The 10,172-nt window shown below is 33.7% G+C and overlaps 1 protein-coding gene across 1 annotated transcript in view; it reads right to left on the bottom strand.

Moving 5' to 3' along the window:
- The window catches only part of PLXDC2 (plexin domain containing 2), a 61,383-nt gene that overhangs the window by 48,684 nt on the left and 2,527 nt on the right, over positions 1-10,172 (bottom strand). Inside the window, exons 2-3 of the mRNA XM_012644259.1 lie at positions 4,983-5,133; positions 3,488-3,526 (exon numbers count right to left, since the gene is read on the bottom strand). Of these exons, the coding sequence (XP_012499713.1) occupies positions 3,488-3,526; positions 4,983-5,121 (178 nt within the window). The 5' untranslated portion in view covers positions 5,122-5,133. The remainder of the gene's footprint in view (positions 1-3,487; positions 3,527-4,982; positions 5,134-10,172) is intronic.

Raw genomic sequence — 10,172 nt, 5'->3', positions numbered from 1 at the left:
CTTATTTAATTTTTTAAATTTAATTTTATTTTAGGAACAAGGTCTTGCTATGATACCCAGGCTGGCTTCGAACTCCTGAGCTCAAGCAATCCTCCCGCCCCAGCCTCCTGAATAGCTGGGACCACAGGCACGTGCCATCACGCCTGGGTCTATGTTGGATCTTCTGAGTTTTTGTACTCAGCTATTTACAAGGGTCACGAAAGCCTCTATTTTATTAAGGGGGCCTGCACCTATTAGATATCATTTCCTTTGTTTTGATTTTTTTCATGTTCTTTTCTCCAAATTATTTAGAGACCTTAGAATTTCCAGTCAATCCTAAAGGTTAATAAAACTTCTTCAATCAAACAACTAGCCTGAAACTTCAAGAGGCTTTACCTAGACCTAATCTAAATGTATCAGGAAACTCACTGCACAATCGAAGATTCATCAAGAGTGACTTAGCAGATTGTAACTCAGTCTGGGCCCTCGGAATGAGAAACCCTGTTGTGTGACTTAGGTGTCCAGCTGCTCTGAAGTGTTTTATGCTTGCAAATCAAAGATGAAGGAAAAGTCTCCCGGAAAGTGAATGTATAATCATGTCAGCTGTGGATTACACTAAGAAAATCAACTACTGTAACCCATGGAAATGTCCCAGAAAGACTCAGAGGCAAGATGATCCAATACCTCAAATAAACAATGTGTGGAAAGGCGGAGTCATTGGTTTCTAGCTATATATTAACTACTTTGATAAATGGCATCCTTTTTCCAGAAAAATACTGACCTCTAAACTAAAGTGCTTTTAAGAACTGCTAATTAGTCACCAAAAAAGTAACTATGTGAGATGATAGACATATTAATTGGTTTGATTATTGTAACCATTCTACTCTCTATATGTATTCCCGTATCTTCATGTTGTAAACTTCAAGTGTACACAGTAAGATTTATTTTTTTTAAAAATAGCAGCCAATTAAATCGAGAATTTAAATCAAGAAATCAAATGTGCTAAATTTCTTTGCAACAATACAGGGAAATTTACAAAACGTATTAGCTTAGGTGTTTTAAAAAAAATCAACCTCGATAAATGTTAGAAAACATTTAAACAAGGCATACTTCTTCATTATTAGCTCATTCTTGTAAAAATGTTAAACTGGAGAGGAAAGACAATTCTGAACTCTATTTTCAATAGGCTTAATTAACTAATGAAGTGAGTTTAAATTGGCAATCCTTCCTGCATCTCCACATTCCACAAAATGAAAAGCAACCACACACTAACTTAATACACATGCTATAAAAAATAATGTGTGATTTTCCCTAAGTACTCTTTTGAAGAGTACTTAATACTGGTCAGGTTGGTCTATTCTAACTGAACTTCAATGTTTTTAGGAAAAGTGCTTTGTAAACCACTCTAGACATGAAAAGAGTTTGAAGTCTTACTGTGATATTTTGGAATTCTGATGAATACCTGCTGCATATCAATTATCTAAATATCGTCTGGAAATCCAATAGTTGACTCTCTGGCATACCCAAAATCCTACACTTAATTTGTGGGACTTCTTTAACTTGATTTCTTAGCTGCATACGGTAATTCTAAGGCACTGCTTTAAGAAAATCCTTAAAGTTTTATGATTCTTTGATACTTCAAACAAAACTAAGGGTTTTCTTTGGGATAATTGGTAATATTCTACAAAACTGCTTAGCAAAGTGTATTCCACAAAACATCAATCCCATCAGACAGTACTCATAAAAAGGGCTTATGACCAAACAGTGGAGAAATGCCAATATGAAATCTTAATAACCATCTCGAAAATTCTTTAGAATGCATATTCTCCAAAAGCAGGGGATTTGTCCAAGCCCTATTCCCTACTACAGCCCTAAGCCTGCACCAAGGTTTTGTAATTAGCAAGCATTCAGCAGGAATAGATGAATGAATGAATGAACGAACATTAAAGGCTTTGAACAGTTCTCCAGCAAGGAAATTCCTTTTTCTTTCACTCAAAATGCATCACACCTATTTGTCAACAGGAATCCTTTGTTTTTTCCTGTTAACACCAGAAAACATATTAGGCAAACAGAATAAGAAAAAAAGACAGCCTAGAGAAACATATAACAAACACACATGTTAACTACCTCCACCCATATCAAAAAAAAAAAAGAATAAAATGTAACAAACAAAACAGAAGCATCTTGGGGACTCTCCTCCTTCCTTTCACTTCATATCCCACATCCTCCCTCAAAATGAGGTAACCCCCAGCATTAAGACTTATGTTCACATGATACTTACTAACACCCTGCTCTGGGAAATCCTGATTTGAGGGATTGGTGAAGTCCCTTCAAGCACTAGGATTTTAGTTTATTTCTAGCTAGCATACATTTTGCAAATGGACATCTGTAAAGCTATCTACTTACCACATGAATACAAAAATGAATAAGAAATGAATTAAATAAAACACTACAATATAGATGCAAGACAATGGACAATTGACACAAAAATGATGCTTATGAACAGCTAAGAGGCTTCTGTTTCAGATGAACTGATATGAAATCTAAAGATATATATATATGTAAACAATGACCTAAGAAAGCACAGAAGTATTGATTACTTAACCTAGACTGAGTGATTTAGGATCTAGTCTCCACAATTATAGACAAAATCATCCCTAACAATGTATATATTGGATTTTGACTTACTCAAGAAATCATCTGGGACTGCAAAAGCAAAACCATGCCCAGATCAATGTCACAATATGTCCACATTTACATAATAGATGCTGCCAAGAAGAGAAGACCCTTTTCCTGAGCTGAATAAATAATTACTAATGATAATCTCTTTTATCAAGATCCAACATACTCTGAGCAGAAGCACACATGAGCTAACATAGTTTAATAGGAAAAGAACTAGTTTTAAAAATATAGTCAATATCTTTCACAGTATTGTTTTGATAAAACTTTTTTCCCCTCAAATTTTCAAGTACTCTTATAGATCTTTCTAAATTGTCTTAGAAAAACATTTACTATGTTACTAACAAGACATTCATTCCAATATTTGTGGGTTTTGCTCCATATAACAGATAAAAAAGACTTAGCATAATCTATTTTCACATTTCCTGCTCTATTTCTTGTTTATGTGTAAGTGTGTCGATGAGTCAACTTAGTGAAAAAAACAATTATACTCAGTACCTGTAGCTGCGCAGATAACCATGCATACAATTATAACAAGGACTAGAACAACAAAGAATAGCAAGATGTGTGGATGAATTTTCCACTTTATCACTGGTAATTGGTGTCACATAGTTTTATAGACAAATGCAAAGATTAGGATTCCATATTAATTTCAAGCCAACCCACTGAATTCTTCCTATGTCAAATACCAACAAGGAATAAAATAGAACCTTACTCCATATTTAGAAGTCCATGAGATTTAGAAGTCCATGAGTCCTTTCTCATATTAAAATGAATGAAATGAATTATTATCTAAGAATGTTTATAAAAGAAAAGTGTCAATTCCTACCTCCATTATCTTTTAGATGTAGTGCTATCTTGGTATCATCTGAAAGAGAAATTCAAAGTTATTATAACTGAAAAAAATTTTAAAGGTGCATCAATCTTATGACCAGTAATTGTCTACTAACTGCCTTGTCTGTAACACGATTAGATTTTGATAATTTATTGAGGTCATTTCTAGTTCAATGAGAGCAAGTCCTAGCTTTACATGATATAGTACTAAAATTTGCTACAGAGATTGTGAGACCAAGATTTTCTTAAAGTCTTATGTGATCCTTAAGTTCTGCAAGAAAAGTTGGTTATAACTTAAAATACATCTATTTTTAATTTTCTAATATAACTTATTGTGATTAGACCCCAGTTATGACCTTATTTATTCATTTTTAAAATCAAGATCAAGAAAATTCCAAATAAATTAGAATAGCCAAGATTTATTGATATTTTCAAATTTAACTCCAAAAGTCAAATGCTTATTCATTGCTAACAAATACGACCAATATCATATATGAAGAGATCTTATCCTGAATAAACAAAAGGTCAGATATGCTTTTTTATTTCAGTGGTTATATTTCATTCTAAATGGTAGAGTTTAAATTACAGAAATATTTTCATAGGCTTTAATATAACAATCCAAAACAATACGGATTAAAATCTAATGTTGTTTTTAAAAGCAATAAAATGCATTTAGCAGGTACCTTCTACCTCATTTTATTCCAGTTAACCTAATAATATCCAATTAAATTTCAATTAAAGCAAAAGTTCCGAGTTTAATTTAACATTCTATTTAAATGAAAGCAAAGCTTATGGAAATAAAAAGTAAGAACATTCTCTTCCCCCTCAAAGCTGACTCTTGACCAACTAGTCTTATATTTCTGCCCACTCCTTCACAGTGGTGCCATTCAGAATAGAAAGTTATCAAATGTCGGCTAACACACTTTCTTCCCCCATTATTCGTGCCCATGCATTAACACTCTCTAGTATTTTTGCCTTCCCCAGAGGAGGAAATACTTTTTCAAGGACATTTTCTATGACATATACAGTATCCCTGTATAGGTTAGAGATCAACATAATTTATTGACTGCATTCAGGAAAATATTAGGATTGTAGATGAGTAGAATTATCTATTGTTCAGAATCCAAAATCAATAAACATTTCATACGCACTTTGCCTTTCCATCTTGTGACTGCAACGTTGAATTCATTTACTATAAAATTTAGCCAAATGAAAAGAAATGTATATTTCTTTTTCTAGGGAGGAGGGGTCAAAAAACCAGAATTAATGGGAAAAGCTATGTCTTAATAAAAGGCACAGTACAGTAAAAGAAACTCAGCCATATTTTTAGTCCACAATAATTGTTTTGTCTTTTTCCCCTTTAGAAATCCCTTAGAAACCCAGTTTGTCAAAGAACAACTTTCCTTCTAGAGAGTAGGAGCTACTCCAATACATAGCAACACAGTGATTTGTCTCTTTTCTGGAAAAAAAGCAAAATATCTCTCGGGCACCTTCTGTGGGGAGGCTGGTGGGCAGCTGGGATGTCGCTGCTCTTCTGGTGGTGGTTAAGACCCTGAATTGTGTGGTCGTTGCTCGAATGGTTGTGGTGGTTTGAGAAGAAGTTTCCACTGGTTCTGTATTCTCACACATCTTCTCTTTCGACTAGTAAGAAACAGAAAGGCAAACACTTTGAGTGATCATACATATATTTTTAGAAATTTCATCAGAGAAGTTAAGCTGTAAAGCACAGGCTCTCAAATCAAGACAGGGAATAAATTACTTTTGTACAAGACTATATTTATAGGTTTTGCTAATTTATAACATTTGTAAAATAAGAGAGAGGGAAAAAATGGATGTAAAAAAAGCATTTCCATCCTTAGATATTTGAATTTCATCATTTACTGCTGTTAAGCTTTCATATTACTGTTTATCTTGCTCTAAATTTTATATTGATATATTTATAAAAGACATGATGTCAAAAGGGAAAAGTTCATACCAGAAGAAAAACATGTGCATAAAGATGAGGTTTAGAACATGCTTAGGTATGTCAAGAAAGAGTGGATTCCTTTCACATAGAACTGATAATACTAAATCCTAAACACTTGCTAATTGCTCCTTACTATAATAATTTATTGCTTCAAAAATAATTTGTCACAGGTTGCATGAATATTTAAAATTTTGTTTCCTTTTATGAAATATCCAAAACCACCCAAGCAAAGGATTGAACGTAACTCATGTAATCACTGAGTCTATCTTCTTCCTTGCGGTGCTAAATTGAAGACACCAGGAAGAGGTACATGCTGAATTTTTTACTTATAGCCAATGAAAATAAACCCTATAACCTTCACTAGTAACAATCTACAACATCCAAACTTTATAGTTTAGAAGTTGGTGTTTCAATGCACCTTTTGTGCTTCAGAGGACTCCATTTTCCTGGTAGGACTTGAGTAGAAAATAACCTTTCTACGCACAGGGGGTATTCATCCCATATTTGAAAATTATTATTAAATAAATAACTTTCTTAAACTTCTCTTGTCATCAGTGAAGTACTATGAACACTTTCACTGGTTAATCAAGAGTTCCTTAGACAGCCTTCTCTTAATTAATTGGATATGATACAGATTCGTTCACCACTGCAAGTACCAACACACTAGGGGTCCATTTAAGTCCCCGGATTTCAGTTATTGCATCTTCTCAGCCCTAGTGATCTAATGATCTTCTCTTAGACTCCACTTTAGTTGTCATCCATATACCCTGGACCTTATCTTCAGTTGGAAATGCTTTCGTTCTGAAGTCATAAATTCAATTACATTATTTCTGTCTATCCATGTACCTGTGAACTTAAATTCTTCTTATCCTTTGACTACTTAGAAGGCCCAACACAATGATTTTCTCCCATCATTTCAACTTCTCTTGTCAATAGCTTCAAGCCTCTTGCTCTAGTTTTTGTTTTTGTTGTTTTCCACGCCACCTTTTCAGGAAACCCCCAATGCTGTCCATAGTAAAAGATCTGCCTTTTCCCTGCCTGCTCCAAAGCTGGGCACAGCTGAAGAACACAGCCCTCCTACTGGGAGCTCTGGAAACGTCTCTCCTGCATCCTTGGCTGTACCATCCATGCCTGGCAACACTGCTAATCGCCTCTCTCATTTTCTTCAGTATCAGCTTCAAACCTTCTCCATTCTACTTAAAATTACAATCCCATAATGATTCTCCCAATTTTACCATGAGCTCATCTTTTATTTTCTTGATAAAAGAGACATCATCAGTTAAATTTCTTTACAAATCAGCACGCTTACTTGACTCTTTGCTGATCAACTCTTCTTTCCTCCATTATGAGGGATGGGGCCCTTCCTTGCAGCTATTCCTCCAATCTGTGCTCTGGCCGAACTCATCCCACCTCCTCAGGTATTGTGAATTCACTCATTTCATCATGTCCTTTCCTTTCAGTATTTGCCGTCTCTAATTCTCTGCCGACTCATCACCATCAGCACTTAAATAGATATCTAAATTTCTAAGTATCTCCTTAGTTACTTAATCTTCCAAGGTGTACTACTGATACCTGCCTTATCAGAATTTGGAATAGATGTCAACTCTCCTATCTTGGTTTCTGTGATACACAGTCTCCTCAATTTTCTGATACCTCTCTAACAACTTCTTTATTTCCTTTTATGTTTATTCCTTAAATGTTGGTGGTTCTCATGGATCTTTCTTGACCTGTTGTTTCACTCTATGCATTCTCTTTAGCACTCTCCTCCACATCCATGATATCAATTAATATCCTTATGTTGATTATTCACAAATCTGTGTCTCCAGTCCACATGTCTCTCTTGGATTTCAGGCCCAAATAGTCATCTATTGACTGTACATATGCATGTGAATGTCACAGACATCTCAAACTCAAGAAGTCTTGAATGGAATTTGCCATATATTATTTTCTCCTTCTGTTTCTATTGTCAATGAACAGAACCATCAAACATCCCAATGTTTAAGGTAAAATCCTGGACTTTGTTTACTTATGGCAGTAAAAGCTGACTAAGATGCTAAATAACCCTCTTGTTACAAAACAAGTAGATTCTGGATAGAATATGAATTTTAACACACTATTAGGATTTTCAGGAAGTAAAGAAAATCTTCAATCCTATCTTTCCATTGTCTACCCCCCAAAAAATAAAACAAAGCAAAAACTGTGTTCTATAGAGAGAGTAGGAGCAATATATATTAAGCAAAGTAAAAAAGCAGGGTTTGACAAGAGAAAAAAAGCCAACATCAATATCACTCCAAGGAGACCAGACCTTGAGCCAGCAGTAGATGGGGGAGATCAATCTAAGCCTCTCCCCCTCATATTAAGGCAGAGGCCTATGCTATTCCCCAAACCATGAGGGTCCCATTAGCAAACCGTCTTTGGTGGAAAGCAGCACCTATTTAGGTCCTGGGGATTCACATGGAATAAAATCAGACAAATATGCACTTTTAATCAAAGAACACAAAAAGCAAAAGAGCAGTCTGACAAAGAGTCAGGAAAAACAATGACCAACACAGACTACCAAAACTTGGACATTTTGGGGGACCATTCAAAAGGGAATATATAAAAATCATATATGAAATATTTAAAGAAATGAAAGGTAAATTTTAAAAATGAACTGTTCACATGAGACTATGAAATGACTTGGCAGATTTAATAAAGTATCATCTAAATCTTAGAAATGAAAGATATATTTATTAAATTACTACCCCAATGGATAGAACAAAAAGCAGATTAAACAAGATGAAGGAAGAATTAATAAGCTGGCAGATATATCTGAAGAAATTTCCTAGAATACAGCACACAAAAATAAGAAAATAGATGATATGAAGGAGAGATAAAAAATATAAGGAAAAGATGAAAATGTCAAGCTTATCTTCAAAGAATTCAGAAGGTGAAAACAAAGAGAATGGGGAAGTGTGATTGAACAGCACATTTATCAAACTTGACAGCCAATCAACTAGAAAATACACATTTTTATTGAGCATACATAGAACATTTATACAAATTGCCCATATTTCATGAAAAATTTCCAATCAATTTTAAAAATCAATATCACAGAGTATCTCCTCTGACAGCAATTCAATTAGGTTAGAAGTCAATAATGAAAAAGGTAAAATTTTAAAAGTCCGCATAATTTGGAAATGTGATATAATTCACAATTCAATGTAATTCCAATAAAAGTGCTAATCGGGTTTATTGAATGATTGATCACAGATCTTGACAAGATGAGTTTAAAATTTATATGATGGGCAATAGCCCTAAAATAATCAAAACACTTGTGAAGAAGAAAAATTAAGGAGACTTGTCCTATAGATACTACTTTTTCTTATAAAACAATAGTGTGATGTTTGTCCAGGTAATTACAAACTGAGCTTTAAAAGAGAAGAACCAAGAAACTATATATGAAAGAGGTGTCTTTGCAAGATATTGCCAAAAGGAAGGATTATGCAGTAAATGGTGCCCGAAATTTGGCTAGTTATAAGGAAAATAAAACCCACAATATTAGATTTCTTGCTTACATAATACACAAAAACCAATTTCAAATGGAATAAAGACTTTAATGTGAAAGACAAAGCTTTAAAACATTCAAAAGGAAATACATGAAAATAACTTAATGAAATTTGGTGGGAAAAGTCTTTTAAAACAAGATGCGCATACACACAAAACTAACTATAAAATAAAAATATTGATAAATTTGACACATTAAAATTGAGAATGAATGTTAAATAAATCATAGAGAAAGTGAAAAGAGAAACCAAAATTTGGGAGAATATATAACTTGAGGTGTTAGCTAGAACAATAGAACAATAAAAATAAATAAAAGCTGTAAGGAACAGAAATAAAAAGATAATCATATTATCTTAGTATTTACAGAACCACCAAGAGAGAACCATCACTAAATAGAGAACCAAGTATTTCACACATATTTTTAAATTAGTGAGTAATGTAGGATAGTTGTATATAAGATCTGTTATGTCTGTTACATATCACCCCCAGAGACATAGTATCTAGAATAAAAATAAAAGGATAACTACCCAATAGAAAAATGAGAAAAAGACATGAACAGGTATCTTACAGAAGAAGAAAGACAGAAGAAACGCAGAAGCCAAAAAGTGTGTGAAAATGTGTTTGATTTCATTAATGATTAGAGAAATGCAAATTAAGTCTGCACTAAGAACCATTCTACATCCACTAGATTTGCAGAAATGAAGAAATCTGACAATACCAGAGTTGTCAGGAACACAAAACAACGGGATCTCATAGGAGTTTTAGCACTGTAGTGTAAATTGATGTATTGGAAAACTGGGAAATTTGATAAATTTGTCATTATTTTTCAAGGTTGAACATTTACCTAACCCACCCTCAACAATTCCACTTTTAGGAATAGCAGAGGCAATTTTGCAGATTGGATTCAGGAGACATACATAAAACGTTTTTGTAAGAGGAAAAGTCTGGAAACAATGTCTGTAAACTAAACGCTCAGTGAGAGAACTGATTGTAAGAATGTAAGCTCCAGGAAGGGAGGTTTGGCGTGTTTTTGTTTGTTCATTTTCAATTTTTTCTTTCTTTCTTTTTCTTCCCAACTGCATCTCACTATCTAAAAAGTGCCTGAGACATTATGAACACAAAATAAATATTTCTTGAGTAAATAAATGGTATATTCATGCCACAGAAT

The sequence above is a fragment of the Propithecus coquereli genome, unplaced genomic scaffold (assembly GCF_000956105.1).
Source record: "Propithecus coquereli isolate 6110/MARCELLA unplaced genomic scaffold, Pcoq_1.0 Scaffold103, whole genome shotgun sequence".
In the NCBI taxonomy this organism is placed as follows: Eukaryota; Metazoa; Chordata; class Mammalia; order Primates; family Indriidae; genus Propithecus; species Propithecus coquereli.
Note: the sequence above shows the minus strand (reverse complement) of the source record. Positions and strands in the feature narration are given on the sequence as shown.